This window comes from Paramacrobiotus metropolitanus, unplaced genomic scaffold (assembly GCF_019649055.1).
Source record: "Paramacrobiotus metropolitanus isolate TYO unplaced genomic scaffold, Prichtersi_v1.0 Parri_scaffold0000078, whole genome shotgun sequence".
Taxonomy (NCBI): domain Eukaryota; kingdom Metazoa; phylum Tardigrada; class Eutardigrada; order Parachela; family Macrobiotidae; genus Paramacrobiotus; species Paramacrobiotus metropolitanus.
This window is the reverse complement of record NW_026570298.1, coordinates 175,554-201,668: the sequence shown is the minus strand read 5'-3', so window position 1 is coordinate 201,668 and position 26,115 is coordinate 175,554. Positions and strand designations below refer to the sequence as shown.

The 26,115-nt window shown below is 45.7% G+C and overlaps 6 protein-coding genes across 7 annotated transcripts; 1 reads left to right on the top strand and 5 right to left on the bottom strand.

Annotated features, from left to right (window-relative positions):
* The first annotated feature begins 3,577 nt into the window (after nucleotides 1-3,577).
* LOC129595465 (uncharacterized) lies at nucleotides 3,578-6,250 on the top strand. Its single transcript, XM_055492487.1, has 4 exons — nucleotides 3,578-3,904; nucleotides 4,302-4,570; nucleotides 5,014-5,134; nucleotides 5,678-6,250. The coding sequence occupies exons 1-4, from the start codon at nucleotides 3,838-3,840 to the stop codon at nucleotides 6,040-6,042; spliced, it is 822 nt and encodes a 273-aa protein (XP_055348462.1). The 5' UTR covers nucleotides 3,578-3,837; the 3' UTR covers nucleotides 6,043-6,250.
* Nucleotides 6,251-6,799: 549 nt separating this feature from the next.
* LOC129595470 (uncharacterized) lies at nucleotides 6,800-10,041 on the bottom strand. Its single transcript, XM_055492493.1, has 3 exons — nucleotides 9,056-10,041; nucleotides 7,634-8,446; nucleotides 6,800-7,181 (listed from the first exon to the last, which is right to left on the bottom strand). The coding sequence occupies exons 1-3, from the start codon at nucleotides 9,770-9,772 to the stop codon at nucleotides 6,975-6,977; spliced, it is 1,737 nt and encodes a 578-aa protein (XP_055348468.1). The 5' UTR covers nucleotides 9,773-10,041; the 3' UTR covers nucleotides 6,800-6,974.
* Nucleotides 10,042-10,299: 258 nt separating this feature from the next.
* On the bottom strand, nucleotides 10,300-13,167 carry LOC129595463 (uncharacterized). 2 transcript variants are annotated; one of them, XM_055492486.1, is made up of 4 exons: nucleotides 13,003-13,167; nucleotides 12,090-12,803; nucleotides 10,813-11,664; nucleotides 10,300-10,527 (listed from the first exon to the last, which is right to left on the bottom strand). In XM_055492486.1, exons 2-4 carry the CDS (start codon nucleotides 12,774-12,776, stop codon nucleotides 10,369-10,371), a joined length of 1,698 nt encoding a protein of 565 aa, XP_055348461.1. In that variant the 5' UTR covers nucleotides 12,777-12,803; nucleotides 13,003-13,167; the 3' UTR covers nucleotides 10,300-10,368. The 2 variants fall into 2 exon arrangements, with proteins under 2 accessions (XP_055348461.1, XP_055348460.1); XM_055492485.1 differs by lacking the exon at nucleotides 13,003-13,167 and having other exon boundaries at nucleotides 12,090-12,963.
* A 389-nt stretch (nucleotides 13,168-13,556) lies between these two features.
* LOC129595469 (uncharacterized) lies at nucleotides 13,557-19,772 on the bottom strand. The gene is made up of 2 exons (XM_055492492.1): nucleotides 19,105-19,772; nucleotides 13,557-13,709 (listed from the first exon to the last, which is right to left on the bottom strand). Exons 1-2 carry the CDS (start codon nucleotides 19,411-19,413, stop codon nucleotides 13,557-13,559), a joined length of 462 nt encoding a protein of 153 aa, XP_055348467.1. The 5' UTR covers nucleotides 19,414-19,772.
* Nucleotides 19,773-22,821: 3,049 nt separating this feature from the next.
* LOC129595493 (acidic leucine-rich nuclear phosphoprotein 32 family member A-like) lies at nucleotides 22,822-23,704 on the bottom strand. Its single transcript, XM_055492517.1, has 2 exons — nucleotides 23,607-23,704; nucleotides 22,822-23,248 (listed from the first exon to the last, which is right to left on the bottom strand). Exons 1-2 carry the CDS (start codon nucleotides 23,616-23,618, stop codon nucleotides 22,934-22,936), a joined length of 327 nt encoding a protein of 108 aa, XP_055348492.1. The 5' UTR covers nucleotides 23,619-23,704; the 3' UTR covers nucleotides 22,822-22,933.
* Nucleotides 23,705-24,380: 676 nt separating this feature from the next.
* Nucleotides 24,381-25,794, bottom strand: LOC129595489 (uncharacterized). The gene is made up of 2 exons (XM_055492514.1): nucleotides 25,038-25,794; nucleotides 24,381-24,437 (listed from the first exon to the last, which is right to left on the bottom strand). Exon 1 carries the CDS (start codon nucleotides 25,696-25,698, stop codon nucleotides 25,156-25,158), a length of 543 nt encoding a protein of 180 aa, XP_055348489.1. The 5' UTR covers nucleotides 25,699-25,794; the 3' UTR covers nucleotides 24,381-24,437; nucleotides 25,038-25,155.
* Nucleotides 25,795-26,115: the final 321 nt, after the last annotated feature.

The following is a 26,115-nucleotide window of genomic DNA, read 5'->3' as shown; positions in this document are numbered from 1 at the left end:
TTTTTCAGTTGCTAGATTTCGTCGTCTGAGCTGGATGCTTTTTCCTTTTTGCCCCGCAGCAAGGTGCTGCGGTGGCCTTTGAGATGTTGTATGTGAGAGCGATAAAGTGTGCAGTGTGTTGGCGTTCAGTTTCCGTTAAACTGTTCGCGCACAGGGGTGAACTAGCCGTTCATCCCCTGTTAGATGGTAGCAGATCTCGGAAGAACCATGTGCACCCTTTCGAGCCCCAAGTGCGACGTCTGACGCCCCTAGTGAAAGTTCACTTTGCCGAAGCGGCAGCCCCGGATACGACGATGGACGGGAGGAATGACCCCCGCCGGAAGCCGGAGGAATACCACATCGCGAAGCGCGGTGATGGAGAGGGTGAAGAAGGACGTGAAGGATGATGTCAGCAGCAGCCAGCGACGACAAGGCCAACTCCAGTCCGTAGCAGCTCCAGGACTGCCATTCACCGAAGCCCACGTGAACCCTGCCATCGCAGAAGTACCAGTGAGCTGCCCCACAGGGTCACCAGTGTCAGATAGCCCCAAACCTCTGCCCGTTTTTCCTGGGATGACGACCTTTCCCGGACGGATGCAGAGGAATTTCCCACCGAAGAATCGTATTTTGGTGTTTGCAGGGTCACCAGCGTTCCAATGCCACAAACCCCTGCCCGATTTTCCTCAGAACGTGACCTTTCCTACTGAAAAAGAATGGAATTCACCCATTTCCTGGTTGGACGCTGGATGTCGTTGCAGCCAGTGCATTGACCCAGACAACGCAAAGCAGGTCAAAGTGGACCGGAATCAAGCCGTACCGAAGCGAACCGTGAGCCGAGCCGATGTGAAGCCAGCCGTATGTGACGTCTATCCAGTACCGCAGGCACCGGTGACGTCAGCGGATGCAGTTTTTACGCGAAGGTGCGTTTTAAGCAAGGTGCTTACACTGCATGTGTCCGCTTTTCCAGAACCGCAGGCACGGCCCGTGCCTGCAGTGTGAAGGATGCGCATCGGCTGTGTGGACGGACGAGCTGAGGCTTAAAGCCCCAATGGGCAGCAAGGACGCCCGGGAAGACATGGAGGGGAGTTCGCGACGCCGCGCGATGCATTCGGAGGACCTCATGGGATCCACCCGCAGGCATGTGAGGAGGAGTGGCCTCTCCGTTCACCCGCGCACAGGCGGCTGCTAGGTTGTTTTGCTGTTTTTGCCGTGTTTTTCTCCATCTACCAGATTCTAAATCTGGTAGATTTTTCAGTTGCTAGATTTCGTCGTCTGAGCTGGATGCTTTTTCCTTTTTGCCCCGCAGCAAGGTGCTGCGGTGGCCTTTGAGATGTTGTATGTGAGAGCGATAAAGTGTGCAGTGTGTTGGCGTTCAGTTTCCGTTAAACTGTTCGCGCACAGGGGTGAACTAGCCGTTCATCCCCTGTTAGAGAGGGAATCGAACCCACAACCTCCATACTCTAAGGCCGAGAGAGGCACCACGAGGCTATCGGCAAAGCATACAAATCTAATGAAACATTCTATCGAACGATCCTATAGAGAGCGGATGCCGCTCTGACAATTTCCATCATTTTTGTTTGTCAGGAAATTTTAACACTAGGGACCGATATATACAAACGTACACTTGACTTAACAGAAACATGAGAAATACCAAAGTACCGATAAAGTTTAAAGCGGATCACGTTCGGCGCCAGTATTATTTTGAAACTTTTGTCCAACCTCATGAATTTATTCTGATTTCTTAGATCTAGTATTTTCAAACCAGTGCAATTTAACTGACATAATAGAGGTACGGTACACACAACGTGAAGCAGGATGCTCCTGTGCTCGATTTCTATGAAGAGGTCATTACACACGGATACAGTTGCCGTGGTCGTTTATCGCTAGGACAGCGCAACGGGACGGTCAATGGCGAGAAATCGCACTTACAGAGACCGTTGGACAATTAGAGATCCGTAATGTTTACTGCAGCTGCAGGTACACTTTCGCCACATATAAAAGACTTTTCAGGACTTGCAATTCTGCATATTGCTTCGTTTAGTTTACTTTAACTGCCACGGATCGAAGATCTTCTTTTCTTACCGATTTGCAGCTAGTGTATAGTTGTTCGAAGATTCGCAGCCGTGACCTTTAGGCAAGATGCATCGCAGTGTTATTGTGTGCGCCTTGTTGATGAGCCTGTTGCTTATGGCCGGAACAATTTCTGCTGGTAAGATTTTGGATTAGCAATTATTAGATAATTAAACAGAATTAAATTATATGCAGTTTAGTTGGATAATTAAATTTTCAAGGAAATTTATGTTAAACAATAAATCACACAGTGATAATAATCATTTTGTGGTGCTTGTAGGAGCCATCGATCTGGAGAAGGTCCTGGAGAAACGCGCGGTGCGCCGGGATTGCAGGGTAAGCGAATTGAGAACAAATCTTTAAATTTAATTGGTTTAAATTAAATCTAATTTTAGAAAGCATAATAGTGTAGATAGTAAAAAATTTTTTTTTTGCTGAATTTTATGAAGTCTGATTTCATTAATAAATTTTCCGATGCAAGTCTTATGTTAAGGTCATTTTTGTTAACCGGGATTGCTAATTATTATACAACTATACTGGCACTAGTGAAGTTAAAATATGCGATATCACGTATATCATCGTCTGTCTGTTGCTTTGCAGAGACGAGACCATCACTGCGACCGCAAGGACCGTAGGAATTTCTGCGAAAATGACCGCGAGTGCGGACGCGGAAGATGCTGCTTCGATGGCTGCAACCTGCACTGTGAGGCTTAACCATCCCATGCATTATTCCTTGCGTGCAGTAGTTGCCTGCATAGTAGTAAATCATTTTTGTTCCTCTCGCTGATTTTTCCAGTAGTGGAATGTCTTGTTGATATTTCGGTGGGATAAGATGTTATTTGATTTGTCTACATAATATGTAATAACCGTACTTTATTAATACATATTCGTACATAAATGCGAAATGGATTCTTCGCTTCGGTATTAAATCGCTCATTGAACAGGTTGCTCGTTGTAGAACCGTAAAAACATCGAATACACGTATTCTCAGTAATAAAATCATTCAAATGAACAGCGCAATAAAAGCCGGTGGCCATCAGCAGTAAGGTGCTGTTGGCAGAATATGCCGATATACAAGAAACTGGGCAACAGTATTTGAGAACGCCGACGAGACTTCCAGGTTCATTAATTTGAAAATGACGTTCAAAATTGATTTAATAAAATTAATTTGCGTTTGTATTAACCTACATTCGAATACTCTCCTGTCGCGCCAAGCGAATACAAGTGGTTTTCTTATTCTACCCTGCCTAAGACGTTCACGCAAAATTCTGCCAGGTTTTAAAAACAAACGGGAGTGGTCGATAAAAAACCGGCGGATATCCAATTTAACCGCGGCCAGGAGGAAAAATTGTACTGATTACTAACCTGTTATAGAAGTGCATGTTATTGTACATCACAGTATGTAGTATGTGTTGTGCATGTAGTCCATGTACTGATGTACATACAGAATACACGATTTTGTGCGCCGTTGCGACCACCCAGGAACTGCGTTCACGTCGACAGTTCGGTGTTTTGCATTGGATTTTGCCACTCGAAGATTTCCAGTTGGCATTTTTTGACGTTCTGAATTTCCTAATTTGTTTTAAAATTTAACATCTTTAAGAAACCGGATTAAAGGACTTTCTGGATGTACCCATTATTATCAGATCAGCATGCCTGAATAATCTGCACCAGTGCTCAAGCAGCGAGCATCCCTCTTGCGCTGTCCGTGCCTGGGACCGCGATATCGTCATCCACGCTTGAAGCTTCTGCAGCATCCTTCGCGCGTGCACAACTCGTGTCTTGAATATGGCATTTCACAAACCCCGTCTGAGCTTCCCGCGGTCTGTCAGCTTTGACGCGCAAGCCCATGAAGGTACGTTGCATGGCATGCTCTCCGTGAACCGAGATCGATAGCATGTTGCGTAATAATTAATAAAACGAAGGAACAGTTTAGAACACGTAGCTGCATTAACAATTTAACAACTGGCACTAGCGTTCAACATCAATGTAATCAGATAGGTTGGTTTTGCATCACTCTGCTTCCATGCGACGCATTTTCATTTTACAATCTTTTTTTGTAATTGTTTTCCTAATTTTGGAATAGAAAGGGTTGCAGAGAAAGTGACGTAAGGTGGTGAAAATTCAAAATCTTTCACGAAAATATTCGCATTTACACTGCCGCCATTGTGCGGTAGCAGTTGCCACACGCGCCGCTGAATTTCCGGCTGTTGAAGTTGTCAGCTGAGATTGTTGTTTGATTGTTCCGACAGAACTGGCGCCCGTCCACCGTCACGACATCGGGGTCTTCTGGGATCTGCGCCGGCATCATTTGGGCGTGGAGGTGGTGACGGTGGAGTCGATCGTGACGGCGCTGCGTTACCGCGCCAGTCTGCTGCGCGAATTCTGCACGGAATGGCTGGCCGTCGGCGGACTGCACGTCCTCGTGCGGGTGGCGGTGGTGTGCGATCTGCCGCATGTCACCGCGCTGCAGGTCCAGACGCAGCACGATGTCATTATGCGGACGTTTGATGATCTGCAGGTAAATCCGTACAGAAAATCTTTTTTATTTTAATATTTTTAAAATTAGTTTGTACCGTAGAACGTTCCCTATAGTGTTTCTCTGTAGTTTGTAGTTATTGGGTAAATTACAAAGCAAATCAACTACAAAAGCAAATCAAATTTTTTAATTTTCTAAAATGCAATTGTAGAAAAATTAATTTTTATTCTCTTGGTTTTTGTGGGAAATTTTCAAGCACTGTTTTCGTGAATAAGCTACAGAAAATTAACGTTATTTAATTTGTTAAAATTTTGATTTGTTATGGAGTTTTATTTATTCTCCTGGTTTTTGTCGTAAATCTGCAGGCGCTGTTTTCATGGATAAACTATATAAAATTTATTTATTATAATACGTTTTAAATTATAAGTGAATTTATTTATACATACAGTAGTTTAGTTTATTCTCTTGGTTTTTGTGGTTTACAGATGCAGTTTTGTAACGTGGCCGACAGCCACAATCCGCCGAATGCCCGTCGCGAAGGTATTTGCCGGTTTGTCCGCCAGTTCCTCGACGATTACCCCTCCCCCATGCTGGTTGTCGTTTCCGGTACGTCACCGTACGTGTAGTGTGTTTTCAGTTAAAACGTTAGCAAAAAAATGCTTACCGGCAGGCGGCAGTCAGGGTACAGAAAACCTTCGTTTTTATTCGGCTTGCTGAATTCTTTGTTTAATCCGAATAATTTAAAACAGCTGCTGAAAAACGAAGTAACAGTAGGACTTTTTTCGTCCTTAACTTGTTTTCTTATTAGTTTCTGATTTCTCTGTCAAGTGGTGAAGACGCAAATTTCTGGAAAAATTACGGTTTAAACTGTAAATATTGGCGAAAAAAATTTGCATTGTGGCATTTCGTTGGTTACTTCTCACTTGCTAATCTGCAGCAATAATTTGTAAAGAAGTGAATAAATACCGTTATACTGATGAATTTTTTAAAAATATTTTTATTATTTAATCAGAATATACTGTATCTGATCATAATACTACTAAATACTGTTAGTAAGTTAAGTTAAGATAGTAAGTTAGTAAGTAAGTTAATTTAGTTTAGTAATATTATGATCTGATCACTGATGTATATTTGATATTTGATTTGCAGATGATCTGCGCTTACTGCAGTGTGTGCGCGACATCTCCGGCCAGCACACCATCATCCCCATCATCAGCCGCTACCGGCACGGCCACGCCAACGACACCTACACCCGGCATCTCTTCAACCGTCTATTAGCGCAGAACATCGCGCGCCACCCCTGGGACGCCTACTTCTACGAGACGCTGATGCGGGTGATGGTCAATCAGCGGAAGTACCCGCGCAACTGCCTGCAGATCCTCTACAACTACGCCAGCAACCGCGACACCGGCACCCTGCGCCAGCCCCTGCTGGCCTGGCTGCTCTCGCTCCTCCTGCAGCTGGGCACCGTGGCGTCGCTGCAGAAGTTCAATGTCTTTCCCCTGGATGCTTGACGACGCGGGCTGGGTGATTGGAAACGGGATCACGAATTTCTTGGAATGATTTTTGTTATTATTATTTTCCCGTTGGATTGTTAATGTGTGCGGTGAATGCTGCTGCATGACGGGCGGTTGTTAATTTCGTTTGTGAGAGTTTAAAATTTCTTGGATGTTTGCCACTGGTATAACAGCCGCGCCAAAGATGCAGCAATTAAAGCGAATAATAAACGAAAAATATAATTCAAATCAATAAAGATATGTCTACTCGAGTATATAATACAGATAGTAAAATAATTCATAATTAAAGTGGATAATGAATTATCAATACAAATTGCTGATTGAAAGTATGTATTTCCGTATTTTAAGGATTTATTAACACAAGTAACGTGATTAATTTTTTGTAAATAATTATCTGAAATAAATTAATGATGCAGCAATCTTAGCGACGAAGAAATCGACTTTATGTTACGAAATCAACCCCAATAAAAATACAGAAAAAAAATTTACATGTTTTATCAACTACAGTATTTCTGCAACGCGTATATCAACGTTCGCCAAAGCACCAAATAAATTAATGTGCTTCTGTTGGTACAGCATTTCAAATATGCCCATAATCTGAACGAAAAAGAAAGCGTATTACAAAAATAAAAGGGCATTGTTTCGAATAAATCGTGCCTTATGAGTCATTAAGCAAAAAATGCCGGTATAGATTAAGTTATCATTATTACGGCACAAGAGCCGACAACCCCAGAGAGGCTTCAAGTTTGGTCGAACAAAAAACATTAATGTGCGTATTACTAATATATTATTAAACGGCAATGTGCTGCATAAATGTCCCGTTTCGGACACGAAAACTGGCATAATACTGCAGGTAGTGAGCTGAATTACAGTAACAGTATCGTTAACATGCAGGTAGTGAGCTGAATGAACAGTATTGTGAGCAAGAATTATTCCCCCTCTTCCTCAGCTACGCCGTTCTCTTCCTCCGCAGACGGATAGTCCCAATCTTCGGAATCAATAGCCTTCAAGGCACACAACGTGATGGTGGTCAACTTGGACAGATCCAGATCCTTCAGATCTTCCACCGTCCACTCGCGGTCACGATAATGCGTCGTCGTTGGACGCGGATCATAACTCTGCCAGTTTTCCAATTCCTACAAACAACAAACGGCCACTAATCAAATATTCTGCCATATTTTTTTATACCAGACAATTATTTTAGAATTTTCCACGAATACATAAGTAAAACATAAAGTATTATAATACGCAAACGATTACCTTCAAATATTATTTCACAAGAATTCGTTACTGCTTCGAGCATTAAATTGCTGGAAATTTTTTTAAACATGAGGCGCATTGTTCGCAGTGAAATTTAATCCCAAGCAAAATGTATTTAAAAAATAAAATAACTGGTGATGCAAAATAAACAGTTAGTGAGCACAATAAATAATGAAAAAATTGGAATAAATAACAAAAAAGGTGGCGAAATAAATTACTGTATAAAATAAATAAAGGCTGAAACAAAATTTAAAAATAAAATCGCAAAATATTCATAAAAAAAATTCAGTCGCGCCAACGATTATCCGCTCTCTCAAATGAATTTTACCTCTGCAACCACCCTTCGAAGCGCTTTCGGTCCTGTTCGAATCCATTCCACCGTTTCCTCCAGGTTCACTCCGTCGCGCGACAGATGTGCCTCGTAGAGCTCCCAGAATTGCGCTTCAATATCCGCGGCATTCAGCTGCATTCTGGCCAGCGGAATAGCCGTCTCCATCCGCTGGCTGCAGTTGAATTCATACCGCAGCAGCAGTAATTCATCGCACAACGGCGCCAAGCCGCGGAACGCCGCCGCCAGCCGGCGTATTATCGTCCGGCCCACACCCAATATGTCCCCCACAATCTCGTCACCCCCGGCCCCCTCCAATATACTAACATCATCCCAATTGACGTCCCCCTTATGCAAGATGAGCTGCTTAATGTGGGCGTGTCGCAGCATCCAGCCAATGATCGGCAAAGTGTTCTCCAAGTGCTCAGCGAAGACATGCTCCAGAATCAGCCGTTCCGTTGCGGGATTGATGCACTTGAGCAGACCCCCGACCGCGCCGTACAGCCGCGTCAGTTGCTCGTCCTCCTGCGGGAAGAACGGGTTCATGTCGAAGGAAATTCGGACGGTTTTCGCGCAGTTCGGGTCGGTCAGGACGGCATTCCACAGCGAACAGACGCGACGCAGTTTCAGCCGGCTGACGCTGTCCAGAGAGTCGAAGATCTCGCGCAGAAGATACGGCTGGGTGGGCAGTACGCATTCCCCTTCCGACTGGGCATCGTCGTCACGGTTTTTGCGTTTCTTCGTCCCGCTGGACGTGCCTGGTCCATCCACCTGGCTGGTTTCCTGTGCGACGATGGCCTCGTACTCGGTTTCCTGCCAAAAAACATCGGAAAAAATCAATCAGACAAAGAATTCAGAACGTTTGCTGTGCACAATGTAGGCACTTTTTGAAATCGACTTTAAATTAGCCGAAACGGAACCTGAGTTTCAAAAAATTGATTTTCCAAATTACTTTAATTTTCTTTGAACATCCATAAAATTTATAGATGTTCACAGATGTCCATAAAATTCACAATTTATGGATTAAATCTTAATAATTATACTAATTAAAATAATACAGTATTGATTGCTTACTGTTATTCTCAAAAATTATTCTACTGCATTTCAGCAAAACCCAATAAAATTTGATCGGTACCTTGACGATAATTATTCAAAAACCAACCTACTTCAATCTTAAAACGATTGTACAGTAAATCAGTCAACTACACATTATTCAACAACTATTACGCGAACAGTACAGACTGCTGGTCTACCAGGTAAAAATTAATAAAGTAGCAAGAAACAAAATATTAAAAAAACATTCGCAATATTCAGAACATAATTCACTAGATTTAAAAATTGAAACTTCAGCAGCTTTTTTAACATCTCATCTGCCATCATTGATCAAGAAGGATAAAATGGACAACATCTCTGCGTACGCACCACATTCTCTTCCAATGGGGGCAACCCTAAGAAACGCTGGAGAAACGTGAACACCCCCTTCTTCTTGAGAATCGACACGACATGCAGTCGGTGCGTGGGCGGCTGTACCAGCTCAATGCGACGACGAAAGCGCTTGGCGATCGCGGGCGTGACGGTGGCCGCATAATCCTTCGGCAAACGACACTGTCGCACCACGAAGGCATTGCTGGCCCCCGCCCCATCTTTCATGGCGCGTGTCAGCGCCCGTTTATCCAGGTCCTTCGGGGACGGGGGAAAACGCACCTGATCGGCGGGGAACAATTCCGCATCACTCCAGCCTTCCACCTCTACCAAGACGACCAGTAAAGCGATCCCGTCGTAGTGGAAGAACAGGGCCTTACTGAGCAGTAGACCCGGGTACCATATCCATGGAGCATCGGGATGCGCGCGACACAGCACCTGCACACTGGCGTGTTCCGTCACCGCGGGGTTCTTCCGCAGTTCTTCCTGCCAGTGGCGATACGGCCGGGAGTACGGGGCCTGGGAGGCGTCGAAGATTTTGTCGTAGCTGACAAACTCCGCGCGCTGCTCGCTGCAGTGGAAATCCACGATCAGACCGTTATCCGCCACGTTGATGACTTCGCCGTGCTGGAAGAATCCGTTGTCTGTCAACACGTCAACCGAGTTCCACTGGTATACGGGATGGCAACCAAAGTGTTTTCCTCCGTAAAGGTGCATCTTAATTAGAATTTACCAATAAACTCCTAAAAACTGCGATGCGAGAAATTCCAATGCAGCACAGACAGTGCTGGATAAGCAATCGCTAACTTGTGTTCACGATTATAATACAAATACAGCGATAACTGTACTGTCATCCAGAGAAACTCAGATGTGCTGCCATGAATCCCTGAACAATAAACATCGACCGCCAGATCGATTATTAGTGAATTTTTGGACGTCAATTAGAGGCTACACGCCGCTACAGCATGAAGCCGAAAAAAGGAAATTAAGCAGGTTGCGGCTAATATCAAAAGTTCAAAACTGATATCAGAGCAAGAGTATCAACGGTTCCACAGGAAGTGTAATTTCTTATACCGAAGTGCCACCCTTAGGCGGTTACTCCGCAATGAAAAAAAACCAGCACCGATCGACAACTGTATCTGTAAGCTTCCGTCGTGCTTCCAGATTAAATTGATTGTACAAAACAATCGATCAGTTATACCTTGGCACCGAAAACAAAAGGATAAAAATCATGCCGTGAACACATTCAAGATTAATACCACCACAAGATTCGTGAACACAAAAAAATCACATTTTGCAGTTAATCTATGGCATTAATCTTTCATTTCCTCCGGAAGGCGTTCTTTCAAGGCACGCAGCGTGATGGTGGTCAGCTTGGAGACATCCAGATCTTTCAGATTATCCACCGTCCACTCTTGACCACGATATTGCGTCGTCGATCGCGGATCGTAGCTCTGCCAGTCCTCCAGGTACTGCAAGTCAAAACAATTTTATTTAAAAATTGAAATGTAAGTAAAAATTCAACTAAGAAATTTTATAAAATCAAACTGCTTACTACGAATAACGGTTCAATAACCCAAAAATAAACTGATTTATGCTTTAATATTTGGAAAAACCGTGCTGATCAAACCTTAAACTGGTTATCTCTTCACTTAAAGTATGTGAATCTTGGCGGTGACTGGCACAAAAAACATTAGCCTGCACCAGAAAAAAACTGAAAAAATCGACTACTTTCGTCATTTCAACTGCGGTTTTACCTGGGCAACCATGTTGCGGAGTTCTTCCGATCCTGTTCGAATCCATTCCGCCATTTCCTCCAGATTCACCCCGTCGCGGGATAAATGCGCCTCGTACAGATCCCAGAATTGCGCCTCAATATCCGCTGCATCCAGCTTAATCGTCGCGTGTTGAATAACTGCGTTCATCTTTTCGATACAGGTGAACGTACACCGTCGCAGCCGGAGTTCATCGCAGCACGGTGCCCAACTATTCAGCGTTTTGGCTAAGCGCCTGAAGAACGTCTTGCCTCCACCCTCCAACTCCTCCACAGCCACCACACCACTCCCGGCGTAGTCCTCATCAAAACGATCATCCCAGTCCATTACCACATTATGGAATGTCAGCTGTTTCAGCCGGATGTTCTGGAGCAGATACTTGATCACCATCAGGGCACCATCAAAGTTATCCACCCACATATCCTCAAGAATAATCCGTTCCGTGGAAGCATTCGTACACTTCAGCAGGCCAGCCACGGCGCCGAATACCTGGGTGAAATTCTCCGCTTCCCGTGGGAAAAACGGGTTCAGGACGAAGGACACCCGGACGGTTTTCGCGCTGTCGGCGCCGGTCAGGACGGTGTTCCACAGCGGAGAGACGCGACGCAGTTTTATGCGGGTGAGGCTGTCCAAGGAATGGAAGATCTCCAGCAGGAGATGCGTCGCGGCTGGCAATACGCATTCCACTTCCGGCTGTGCATCCTCCTCTGAATACTTGCGTTTGCGGGTCGTCTTCCGAACACTGGACAACTGCAGTGCAGGATTGTCCTGTTCGTCATTGGACAAGCCCGGTTGCTTTGAGAAAAACTCTCTGGTCGCGTCGTACACTTTTTGCTGGAAAAATATACAACAAACATCAAGGGGGTGTTCGCAGCCTTCCCCAAAAATTATTCGTTTACGTACGTAACGAATAATTTTACCTAAATATTAACATAATTAACTATTTACACAGATAATCTATAAAACTAAAACATTTATAAGTACCGTAAACAAGCGTCTAGGACATGCAGTAAACATTATTTGCCAATGGTAAAACTTGGCACAGCTTTTAAACGATAAATGCTATGAACTTCATAGTCTGTAAGTCTGTAATTACAGTCCACACAGAAGTGCGCAGAACCTCTCGCGCTACGATCGGGTATCAACAAAAATCTGAACAACTACAGTACTATGAAAAATAAATTCCGGGACACACCAGAATAATTAAGAGAAATTCAGTATTCGTACTTAAGTAATTGGTTTTAATAGAATATACACACCACGTCCTCTTCGGTGATAGGTTCGGCGTCACTTCGCTGCAGATACTTTACGGTCTCCCCGAGAACGGATAGAATACGCACATGTTTGTCCTGAAACGGCGGATGCCGACTGAAATTATCTGCTGCTGTGTGCGTTGTATTCGGCCAGAATTCAACAGGCAGACGGCATTCGCGCGATACAAAGGAGCCCGGGTGGATCACTCGTTCGGCCAAGCGCTTCTTGGACGGCGGGAAGCGCACCTGATCCGCGGAGAACAATTCCACGTGCCGTCGACCCTCCACCTCCACGGCGGCCCAGACCAAGCAAATGTCATTAAAGGGGAAGGAGAAAGCACGATTCAGGAGCCAGGCAGGGTACCACAGCCACGCAGCACCCGGCTGCGAGCGCCACAGGACCTGCACACGGGCATTCGCAATTGCTGAGGGACTCCACTGCAGTTCGGCATACCCCAGTTTGTATTGGCGCTGGGCCCCCACAGAATTAGGAATGATGGAAGCATGAAAGATTTTGTCGTAGCTGACGAACTGCGCTCGCTGTTCATTGCTTTGGAAATCCACGATCAGCCCGTTCTCCGCCACGTCGATCACTTCAACATGCTGGAAGAGTCCGCTCTCTGTCAGCACATCCACAGAGTTCCACTGGTACACAGGGTGGCACTCAAAACGCTTTTCGCCATAAAGGTGCATTCTCAGCTAAGCAACAACTGCAGTGCACTACAAACAAATACTGTGACACTGGGAATGATAAATTAATTATCCTGCACAATAGATAGATTCCAGTACGCCCGTGCGCACTGATTGGGTTGCTCCAACCCAATCAAAACCGAACTTGTTTGAAATCAAGTCAGTAATTGGTTGAAGTCCACCAGTTACATTTGAGTTTACAGTTACACCAGTTACATTTTACACTTACACCAGTTACAGTAATTGGTTGAAGTCCACCAGTTACATTTTAAATGTAAGTTCCGTTCAAATCAGGCTCGGGTCGCATTGCCCGCCCGCCCAGTTGGTCTCATAAATAATGGAGCTTAAACGAGGAATAACTCCTTTGCGCCTTTTCGTACAGGAACCGAAAAATACTCGGTAAATAGAGCGATCTCTAACTAATCCACTTTTCGGGTGCTGCCAGCTCATCCAGGCTAACTGGCTGCGAAAGGCTCTTAAAACCTCATCGGCGCATGTAAATACGATTTTCTCTCACCAACCTACGTCACACAGGCGGGGCATACGCAGTGGGCAGGCGTACCGGAATCTATCTATTGCAGACAGCTTACAGTGCTTGCTCAACTAAAGTCTAACAAACAAATTTCAGCAAACTGATCACTGAAGTGAATAAAATACAGTTATAAAAACTAATATAGGTAGCCTCCAAAGTCCTATCTTCCTCGTCTGCGATATCGTGATCCTCTTCGGTGTGACCGTCCTTTTCGACAACATCGTCATCTTCATGGTTCTCCGATCAGCGAACTATTCTAAACGTTTACGAACATCTTGCAAAGACCGAAGCGTGATGGTGGTCAGCTTGGAGCCATCCAGATCCTTCAAATTCTCCACAGTCCACTCGCGGCCACGATAATGCGTCGTTAAACGCGGATCATAGCTTTGGACACGCGTCACACACTGCGTAAGACACCATATGCTTCAAGCATCAGCAGACCTTTATGATAAATTATATCTACTGATCTACATAATCAAGCGAGCGAGCGAAGCGAGCGAGCGTTTTTAAGTTGTAGTGCGTCACGCGGAGAGCTGGGTCCCCGGGGTGCAGGGGCGAGGCCCCTGGCCGGGGTTTGGGGCGGAGCCCCAATAAGCAGGGGGTGCGGGGGGCGCAGCCCCCCGCTGAAACAATCGAGAAGGTACCACAAAATTTATCAGTACTTACCGGCCCAGGTAGAGTGTTTTGGAAGAACCGTCACGCAGAGAACCACCCGGGCATTATTGACGAACCCGCCGTACTAAAGTATAGCAGGGCCGTAAATTTGGTCCCGGTCCGGAAATTTTGACCGGTCCAGGTGGCGTGTTTTGGAACCGTCACGCAGAGAACCACCCGGGCATTATTGACGAACCCGCCGTACTAATGTATGGCGGGGGCGTAAATTTGGACCCGGTCCAAAAATTTTGACCGGCCCAGGTGGCGTATTTTGGAAGAACCGTCACGCAGAGAACCACCCGGGCATTATTGACGAACCCGCCGTACTAATGTATGGCGGGGGCGTAAATTTGGACCCTAACCGGAAATTTTGACCGGTCCAGGTGGCGTGTTTTGGAAGAACCGTCGCGCAGAGAACCACCCGGGCATTATTGACGAACCCGCTGTACTAAAGTATGGCAGGGCCGTAAATTTTGACCCGGTCCAAAAATTTTGACCGGCCCAGGTGGCGTATTTTGGAAGAACCGTCACGAAGAGAACCACCCGGGCATTCTTGACGAACCCGCCGTACTAATGTATGACGGAGGCGTAAATTTGGACCCGGTCCGGAAATTTGACCGGTCCAGGTGGCGTGTCTTGGAAGAACCGTCACGCAGAAAACCGCCCGGGCGTTTCTGACGAACCCGCCGTACTAAAGTATAGCAGGGCCGTAAATTTTGACCCGGTCCAAAAATTTTGACCGGCCCAGGTGGCGTATTTTGGAAGAACCGTCACGAAGAGAACCACCCGAGCATTATTGACGAACCCGCCGTACTAATGTATGGCGGGAGCGTAAATTTGGACCCGATCCGGAAATTTTGACCGGTCCAGGTGGCGTGTTTTGGAAGAACCGTCACGCATAGAACCACCCGGGCATTTTTGACGAACCCGCCGTACTAATGTATGGCGGGGCGTAAATTTGGACCCGGTCCGGAAATTTTGACCGGTCCAGGTGGCGTGTTTTGGAAGAACCGTCACACGGAAAGCCATCCGGGCATTATAAGCGAACCCGCGGTACTTATGTAAGGTGAAACCGTATATTTTGACCCAGTCTGAGAATTTTGACGGGTTTAGGTGGTGTGTTGGATGAGCTGTTAACCGTCACGCAGAGAACCATCTGTTCAATACAAACGAAGCCACCGTTCTATTGTATGGGGGCGTAAATTTGGACCTGCTCCGGAAAGTTCGTTTTCGGTCCAGAACTTGGTTTTACGACGGCAAAATAAATCACGGGAACAACGTTTACCAAAACTGAAGAACTTTTGATCTATCAAAACGGCGTTGAGCATTGTAAAAAGGGAAATGTTCAACTTTTAAAATGTTTTTTCCGGCAAGCTTTCAGTAGGCAATTGCTTAGTTTCCAAAATGCAGAAAGACCAAGCAGGCATAAACAGCTCGGCTGTATTTTAGAATCCAGCCGGCCCAATCGAAGCCAATCAACTGCTGCTCAAACTTATATGGCTGTGCCGTCGCCATCTCGAGACTGCTACTCACTGATGTTCCGAGACTCCAAAAAAAACTGATAGTACTTGCGTGACACGGACTAGGAATTAAAGCAATTTTTATTTGTTTTGTTTTTAAAATAAAAGACAGATGCAACATTTTTGCTGCATCTGGCGACGTCCGAATCGTTGCCAGCTGCAACAAGAATGTGACCAAACGAATCACGTTCACAAGCAAACCCGATGTCGCTATCACAAGGTATACAAGAACCTGAACTAGCGGTTTAATCTAGATCGGTGGTTGACCCACCAGTAGAACCCGCAGCTCGACAGTTGCAACAGTTCAAGCAGGTTCCCGATTTATTGCGCCTTTGCGCTTGAAACAAATTGTGGCCGCCGCTATGAAACTTACTTAAAGCCATTTATCACAATCAAAGGATACCTTTACTAAAGCTTAAAGGTAAATATTGCAACGTAGTATCCAATAATGCATCGTCCAAATTATGCAACGTAGAATCAAGCGATTGCAAATACATTCGTTCAATTGACCCCGATTACGTTTATCTGGAGTTGCTGAGCGAAATCAACTCCGTCCTTACCGAGGAACCGCCAGAATGGCATCACACAAAATTGTTCTGCAGAATTGAAGTGTGGATCGGCAGTCGATTTACGAAGGGCTTGTCAAGGCTGGACCCAGATTAAAGTTTTTTGGTCATTTTAACAGATCTTTTGCCGGCCATTTGATCCTGATTTCACAGCTTTTCGGCGGGATCAGTTAACCAACTTAAAGATAACCACTGAACCACCAGTAAATTCGCGTCAGTGAGTATCGACAGATTCGACCAGACAGAACTTGGAGCGATCCGTCAACAATTTTTGGAAGTACCCGTATCGTTTTAGTATCGAGCCGCAGGATGCAGATCCCTGCCAGTTGCCTCGAGCCAGAACAAAACTCTAGCAAAAGCTACACTGCGTTGAAAGGCCTAAGGTGGTTGCTGGAGCTGTACAACATAATTATCTCTCTCAAGAAAACGTGGTCGCAGCTCATAGCAGCAAAAAGCCGCCCGTCGGGAAGTGCAAAACCTGGGTAACTGTGATACGACATCGAGAGACGGCTCTCAGGTCCCGCATGAAGACTCGAGTAGAAGCAGACCAGCTACAAATAACTACAGACAAATGCCTTTAATAACTGGTAGATCAGTGATTCGAGACGTTGTTTTCCTAAACTCGACCGGAGCAGACAAAAATCGTCCGAGCATTGACACGTCAGATCCACATATGGCCGACGCCAACAACCGCAATAATTGACATGGAGCTGAAACCTCCACACAGACAAAGCCGCAAACAGAAAGAGTGGCTTGCAAACCAAACCAGCTGCACCTATGGGGTGCCCCAGCCTATCCCGATACCAAAACCCCAGAGGCAGTTGAGAAAAAACGAAATGAAGCAGATCACACGGCTAACTCTTGCCCCCCCAACACCCTAAAAGGAAGAAGCCATCAGGCGGGAAGACAGGCAATAGTCCTCCACATGGAGTTTATGGAGTATGGGATCTCTGTACCACACGGCATTGAAATTCCGCGCTTAGATTTAAACAGGCCTACCTGCCGGTCCATGCAATACCAGCACCCATCTGGAAAATAAGATACCAGCATCGTGCAGAACATGTGGCAAAGAGCATCTCATGAAAACGAGGGCCCTAAAAAAATCTGTCACCAATGACGAGCCCTCATGCGCGGAAATTACAGTTCAACAGCCGGAATGAGGTGAAAGAAATAAAGGCCACCCCCTTGGACGGCTTCAACTATCCTTGCTTAACGGTAGAATGCCAGATTTGGCACTGCGATACGGATATCGTTCAAAGCATCCGTTACCTGAAGTGAAGGCAAGTCGTCGTTCCCATTCCCACGGACAAGGTAAAAAAGAACAAGGCCTACCCGGTAGACCCTTGGTATGCTAACCAGGATAGTCACCTAAGTCTACAGCCTGCTAGCTAAGGGTGGCAAACCGACACTATCGGCGATTGATTACAGGTTGCGAAGCCACTGTGCCACCGAATACGGCACGAAAAAACCACCACAGCCAGATAGTGCCGCCACTGAACGCAAAAAATTGAGTGTCAAATATTCACTATATGATTTGTCAAATGCAAACCGCCATCTTCGAACAAATTCTCGCGTATCTGCTCCTGCTTTTATTCATCACCGGAACCGAATTTCGTTGTTTCGAATCTTCCGCATGCCAGTACGCGCAAGAAAATGAAGAGCCACTGGTGTTTAACTGCAATGGCTCTGACATCCCAAAATCATGGACTCGAATGGGTTTTGGAAAAGTTGGTTTCGCATTCATTTATTCATGTTGTTTAACTGCCAGTTACTTTATCGTTTTCCGTCGTAAGTAGTACCTTATCGGTTATTATCATAATTACTATATCATTTTCCGCCACCACTTACCCTTGTTTTCTCGCTTTTACTTGATTAACCACTTTTTGTTATTTGAATCATACTTTTACATTCAACTTCCTTAAGCCTGCGCTTTCCGTGCAGTGAAGGCCAACTACTCTTCTTATTTCTTGCAGTCACAGCAGAAACGCATCCCACTGAGTGGAATAATGTTTCTTCTATATTGTATTTGACATAAGGATATGTTTTATTCTCGTTTCAAGTTTTTGCTTCGCGACTCTCTTTGCCCTTGATCTGCGCATACCGACGTCACGGAACGCTACTCAATACCAACTTTGAGTGCTTTTTTAAACTTATGTATGATATCAGTGGCATTTATAAAAATGGTAAAAAATAAAGTACTTTCTAAGCTTCATTTTGAGCCTACGCTCGAACCTGAAGTCCAACCACAACTGGGTCCTCGTGCTTCTAAGTTGCCTGTCAGTACTGGTGGTCGTGTCCGTGGACTTCAGTGTCGTGTCAGTGGGCTGGCCTCACTAAGCCAGCTATGACCCGGTAGCCTGAACATGTTTAATTTGAAAAATAGTTACCGCTACTTCTGCACAGACAGACATCTGTTTAATAATCGCTTTCTGTCTATAACAAACAGACAAGTTTGCGGGTTGCCAGAATTGTATGAGATCATTTATCGGGTTTTGCTGTGGTTCTTATTAAAAAATGGGGTTCTTATTAAAAATTTACAGCAGACTTCATTACCTAATAAAAGGATGTACCCTTCTATACCCTATTTATACCCAATAAAAGGATGTACAAACAAATACGGTCGTCTTATTCTGAAAGTCGGTGCCAGGACCGACATAGTATAGGACGTCTGACGTAAACAGCTTACTGATATGTCCCAGCATATGATGCAGCTGGGAACGGTAAGACAGACCCCCGCATGTTTACTGTTGTTGGTGTTAAAAGTCTTACACGCTCGCTCGCTTGCACTAAGGGCGGTTACGACCTTCTATACTAGTTTCAAGTTATTTTATATTGCTTGAAGATGCGAACCGTTCAAGAATTTTAACATGGTAACATGTACAACCAAAAATAAACAAGGCAAATGCCCGACTTTTAATCTGTATTTACAAGATATGCAAGCATATGTCATGTCTGGTCTTGACAACAGCATTATGTCTACTTTCGTCCAATACCAAAGTAATGTTCAAACGTTAATGCAAACAAATTTACACGTTCTACAAAATTTCTATATTTTTCACCTGAGCGACCAGCTCGCGAAGCCGTTCCGATCCTGTGCGGATCCATTCGGCGGTTTCCTCCACATTCACTCCATCGCCGGACAGATGGGCGTCGTAAAGCTGCCAGAACTGCGCTTCAACATGCACTGCAGTGACTGCATTCAGTTTAATGGTAGCATCCGCAATCTTCGCTTTCGTCCGTTCATAGCAGTTGAACTGACATCCGCGCATCCGCAGTTCCGTACAGAACGGCGCCAAGGCCTGGAAAGACCGCGCCAGACAACGGATACCGGCACAGCCCACAGTACCCAACGGCCCAAAAGCCGCCATGTCGTAGGGGTAAAAGTCCTCCCAGTTGAATTCCACATCAGAACAGATAAGCTACTTTATGTGGATATTCCGTAGCATCCAGCGAATGAGCGTCAGTGCGCAGTCCGTGTGCTGGTGCGGCAGATTCTCGATAATCAGTCTCTCGGTTGACTGATTTATGCATTTGAGCATCCCACTGACAGCGGCGTACAGAGTTTCAAAAAACTCCACTTCCGTTGGGAATAACGGAGTGGACCCGAAGGAAATACGGACAACTTTGCCGCTGTCCGTGCCGGTTAAGACAAAATTCCATAGCGGACACACACGACGCAGTTGCACACGGCTGACGCTATCCAATGACTGGAAAATCTCCCGCAGGAGATGCGTCTCTGCAGGTATACGACCTCTCACTCCCAATTGCGCGATTGCACCTGGGTGTTTGCGTTTTCTCGTAGGGTTAAAAGATGACATGCTCTTTAGCCGCGGAGGGCCAAAACTGGTCCAGTCGTACATGGATTCCTGCTCCAAATGAATACTATTAAGAACTCCAGTGTGCCTTATATAAAGTCTGAGTCTACTGTACGAGTACCCTTCCTCAGCGACGCACTACATGACGCACTACTGGTCTCAACACCCACTGATCCCAACAACTACCGATCCTAACAATCAACATAACACCGCGTAGTATCGTTGGCAAGAGTGCTGTCATATTCTGACAGCGGGCTCACTTGTTCCCGAAAACTGGAGAAAAGTGAAAACTGACTCAGCCCTAAATTGACTGCCGGGCAGCGTTAATTCCAGCAGTTTGCACTTTGTACTCTGTATGTTGAACAATCTGTCACGCGGTGTCATAACCTATTTAAGAATTATCCAGGTTTTAACACGGCACAAAAGCTATTAGGAAAATAAGGGTCAAATTCAAAAAAATACTGGTTTAAAACCACCCTTGGTTTTAAACCACCCTTCTGCTGGAACAGACTGAGCTATAAGAGAGGCTGTTTGTGCGCATATAGTGGTGTTCAAAATAGTCCATCCATAATTGAACTTGAGGCACATTGGACTAATGGAAGTACGTACACAGTATACACCCGAATCTCACGAGTCACGATACTTACTAGGTCGTCTTTTGTCAGCGGCGGCGGGCCGCTATGCTGCACATACTTGAGCACTTCACTGAGCACCGACACAACACGCACCATCTTTCTCGTTTCAATTTCTTCACGAAAGCGCTTTTCTGTCATAGACGTAACGGTAGACCAATAATTCTCCGGTAAACGACACTCTCGTACGACGAAATCCGACGACTGCAGCGCTCGTTGATCCAGATCGGCCTTGGACGGCGGCAAACGCACTTGCTCAGCGGGGAACACATCCGTCTGTGTGCAACCATTCAGTTCCCATTCCGCGATCACCAGACGGATGCCTTGCATCAGGAAGGACCTGACCTCACTGATAAGTCGGCCAGGATACCACAGCCACGCAGCACCCGGCTGTGAGCGACACAGTATCTCCACGCGGGGCGTTCTCCGTCGCCTTGGGATGGCGCCGCATTGCGTCGTTGCAATGAGAGTATCCCGCGCAACACGGGATGAGGGAACCGAGAAAGATATTGTCGCGGTTGACGAACAGCGCTCGCTGTCCGCTACAGCGGAAGTCCACTATGAGACCGTTCTCCAGCACGTCGATCACTTCACCGTGCTGAAAAAGACCGCTCTTTGTTAGCACTTCCACGGAATTCCACTGGTACACGGGATGGCATGCAACGCCTTTTTCTTCGTACAGGAACATCTTTAACCTGGGCTTTCAACCAGAGAAACTAACAGAAACAAATACTGTAAATGCTGTCAGGGACAAGGATTCAGATGACTAATAAATACAACGAAAGTAGCAAAATATTTCAGCACTAAAGATTGTATCAAAAACGTCAAATTAGGGCTGAAAAACTCAAAACAGTAAAGAGTGACTAGAATAACACACCGTCTGTTTAATATTTATGGCATTACATTTGCAGTTCACCTTATGGGGCGGCTGAGACGTGCACAGACTTCGCAGTTCTGACGGTCCTAATGCTGTTTGTTTTAGAATATATCCGAATGGTGTCTATAACTCTGCCTGCTAACTAAACCAGGTGATATACATACAGGGAATACGACCACTTCGTCAGCTCGTCCTGAACTGCAGGATTGGAAATCACATTCTGAACTCCAGACACCGGAGCCGACTGGGGATGTGCCAATTTCACACCCGGACAATTGGGAGTGTGACATGTTGCAGCACTCAAACTCGACGCGCGAATTTTTGCCGCGAAGACATTTCTCCGCCGGACATTCGGACGCTGGACACTTGGGTTTGGGACATTATGCTTTGAGACATTTTATCTTTGCGACATTTCGACGTAATACGTCTGGTCGCGGACATTTCGTCTTAGCTTTTTTCGAATGATGCGACTAAATGCCGCAAAATAATTCACCGCGCTTCATTCTCACTATATTTTCAGCCTTTTTAGGCTTGTTCTTAGTTTTTCCTAGGTTTTCTTTGTCTTTCTCAGACTTTCTTAGGTCCTCTTATGCTTTCTTAGATTTTCTTAGGCTTCTTTGGTTTTTCAGGTTTCTTAGGTTTATTGGGTTTCTGAGGTTTCTTAGGATTTGCTCAGGTTTCTTAGATCTCTTAGGTTTCGTAGGTTTCTTAGGCTTTTTAGGTCTTCTTTGGTTTCTTAGGTTGCTTGAGTTTCTTCTGTTTCTCGTGTTCCTTGGATTTTTTTGGGTTACCTGGGTTTCTTATATTTCTTGGGTTGTTTGTTTGGTTTTGTTTTTCAGTTTTCCTTTCCTTGACTCTTTTTTTTAGTTTAGTAAATCATTTATCTGATAGGCGAAATGTCGCTTCGTCAAGACATCCTTGCGTCGAAGCGGCCATGCGAAAGAAAGTCGTGCAGCGTAATGTCCTACCGACGAAATGTCCTGCGACGAAACGTCGCGCGGCGAGATGACCTTGCGGTGAAATGTCTGCGACCAAAAGTCCTGCGACTAGTTGTCCGCGGCGAAATGTCGCGGTGCCGGTGTAGCGAGGTGGAAGCGGTCGGGACAGTAAAATTCTGTGCACCGCGACAATTCGCCGCGGATAACTTCCACCTCGCTACACCAGGTCGATCACACCACTATTGTCGCTGGACACAACTTTTTTCAAGAATCTGGTTGAAAGAGATTACGAGCGGGGAATGCATACTGTTTGCCCGAAGTCAGCAACTCTTTTCGGGCCACCTTTCTGTCCAAGTAGCTCGTACATCCGCCTTCCAGTTAGATGATTTCAATCCCGTAGCGTTTTTCCACATCATCAACTCACCCATCGTTCCCGTTTTCGGGAGTTACATACAAAAACTGAACATTAAAACAACAAAGCCACTTTATATCGTCGTAACTATGGGATCTGGTACAGCAGCTTGCCTGGCGCAAAAGATGTAGGACTTATTACTTAGTTAAACCTTAAGAAGATTATGGCAATGCGCAATAAATTGTTCCTGCGTTCCTGCTGCATCGAAGCAGAATCACTCGCTGACTTGCTCGTCTTCAGCATTTTCGACATCTTCATCATGTTCGACGTCTTCATCATGTTCCGTGTCTTCATCATGTTCCGTGTCTTCATCGTCTTCGGTGTCATCCTCCTGCTGGATGTCATCGTCATCTTCAAAGCTGTCCGTTTCAGCCAAATATTCCAGATTTCTAGGAACTTGTTTCAACGACCGAAGCGTGATGGTGGTCAGCTTGGAGACATCCAGATCGTTCAGACTGTCCACCGTCCACTTACAGCCACGATAATGCGTCGTCAACCGCGGATCACAGCCTTGAAAATCCGTCACATACTGCACGAAACACCACATACATACAGTTGCACACACTTCAAGTAAAATAAGACCTTCATTTAAATAGTAATCCAAATCGTATCTCAGTTCGAGACATTCTGTGTTTAGTAACGATGCCTGCAGTTCAAGCGAATAAGCGATCACAACCAGCATGTGGAGTTAGAAGCAGTTAAGGCAAAGCAACGATACATTTACTCTAATTTCCCAAAATATGTAAGCACAAACGAGTATTAAAAAATGCCGTTTCCGAGTGTACGACAAGAGTAACAAATCGATCCCGATCCAATTATTTCAAATCTTTTCTGCAAATGCCAGTAAATGAAAAAAACATGGTGCTGCACTGTTTTACAGTTCTTACCTGAGCCACCATCTTGCGAAGGCGTTGCGATCCTGTGCGAATCCACTCGGCTGTTTCCTCCCAACTCACTCCGTCGCGGGACAAATTCTTATCGTAGAGCTCCCAGAATTGCGATTCAACGTCTGCGGAGTCCAGTTTTATTGTAGCATACGCAACCGTCGCTTTCATTCGTCGATAACAGCTGAATTCGCATCCCCGGATCCGCAGTTCACCACAGACCGGCGCCAAGGCCTTCAGAGACCCCGTCAGTTGGCGGATACCAGCAAAGCTGCCGTTTCCCAACAACCTTTTAATCGGCACATCAACGAGGCTCTCTTCTAGGTCATAGTAATCCCAACTGAATTCCACGTTAGAGAAGATAAGCTGTTTAATGCGGATATTCCGTAGCATCCAGCGAATCAGCGTCAACGCACAATCCGTGTACTCGTGCGGCAGATTCTCGACGATCAGTCGTTCGGTTGTCTGATTGGTGCATTTCAGCATCCCACTGACAGCGCCGTACACGGTTTCGAAGAACTCCACTTTCGGTGGGAATAAGGGAGTGGCCCCGAAGGAAATACGGGCAAGTTTACCGCTGTCCGTGCCGGTCAGGACGAAATTCCACAGCGGACATACACGACGCAGTTTCACACCGCTGACGCTATCCAGTGACAGGAAAATCTCGCGCAGCAGATGCGTCTCCGTAGGAATGCGACCTCTCACTCCCAACTGCGCAAAGGCGCCAGGGTGTTTGCGTTTTCTCGTGGGGTTGAGAGATAACAGGCCGAAGACGCCCTGTTTGTCATTCCTCAGCCGGGGAGCGTTCAAACAGGTCCGGTCGTACGCGGATTTCTGTTAAGAAAATTAAAACTAATAAGAAGTTGAATGTGTCTGTATAATGACTGTATTCTTTATTCACCTGAGGACCAACCAACGTCTTATGCAATACTTGAAAACAGCAGTTTTTACAACATCAAAACTTAATCAAGCATCAATAAACTAAATGTACCTTGTTCATTAAACTTATGTATATTGTTCAATAAACTTTATGTGTCTTGTTAAAAGTACTTCGAAGTATGATAATATTGATAATAATATTTGATCACAGTTAATCAATACGAGTACGAGTGCCCTTCCTCAGTGACGCACTGCAGATACACGATGCACTGCTAATCCCCTAACAAAGCAGCGCGTAATATTGTTGCCAAGAGGGGTATCAAACTTCGACAGGGGAGCTATTAGGGATAAAACGGGCGAGTCAAATTCGAAAAAAATTACTTGTTGACACCCCCTACAATGTCTCCCTGTCCGGACCAAGTGAGTCATAACCATAAGTGAGGCTGTTTGCGTGTGTGTGTATAGTATCTACAGTTCTACACTGACGTTAAATGACCGTCTATCTTTGAGGCGCATCGAATTACACACCGAATCTCAGGAGTCACGATTACTTACTAGCTCGTGTTGAGTCAGCGGTTCCTGGCCACTGTGCTGCACATACTTGAGCACTCCGCTGAGCACCGACACAACTCGGACCATCTTTCTCGTTTCAATTTCCTCACGAAAGCGATTTTCAATCGCAGACGTGATGGTCGACCAATAATTCGCCGGCAAAGGACACTCTCGCAAAGCGAAATCCCACGGCTGCACAGCTCGTTGATCCAGATCCTTCTTCGACGGCGGCGAACGCACTTGCTCGTCGGGGAACAAATCCGTCTGTGCGCTCCCATTCAGCGATCACCAAAGGGATGCCTTGCATCAGGAAGGACCTGACTTCACTGAGAAGTCGGCCAGGATACCACAGCCACGCAGCACCCGGCTGTGAGCGACACAGTACTTCCACGCGGGCGTTCTCCGTCGCCTTGGGATGGCGCCGCAATTCGTCGTTGCAGTGGGAGTATCCCGCGCAACACGGGATGAGCGAACCGAGAAAAATGTTATCGTAGTTGACGAACTGCGCTCGCTGTCCGCTGCAGCGAAAATCCACGATAAGACCGTTCTCCGCCACGTCGATCACTTCACCGTGCTGAAAGAGACCGTTCTCCGTTAACAGATCCACCGAATTCCACTGGTAAACAGGATGACATGCAACGGACTTGTTTTCATAGAGGAACATCTTTAACTAATAGGTAACTAGCAGATAGCTGCGAAAGCAGAGAAACTACGAAAAAGTAACAAATACTTAAGTATTGGAACTTGGAAGGATTCAGAGGGTAAATACAATGAAACTAGCAAAATATTTCAGCACTGAAAATTGTATCCAAGACGGTGCAAACCAAGCCTCAAAAATCCCAAAATGCAGTAGTAAAGAGTATAGAGTACTACATAAAGACTAAAGAATGACTAAAACAAGATAACGTCAAAGTGTAAATGCCTTTACATCGCACCGTATTGGGATTTGGGCGGCTGAGGAGTGCGCAAACTTCGCCCGGCAGTTATAAACTAGACGGTGTTTTAATTATTATTACGAGTATGACCTGAACAAAGTCACAGCAAAGCATATCGAGCAAAAACAAAAATATCACAGCAATAA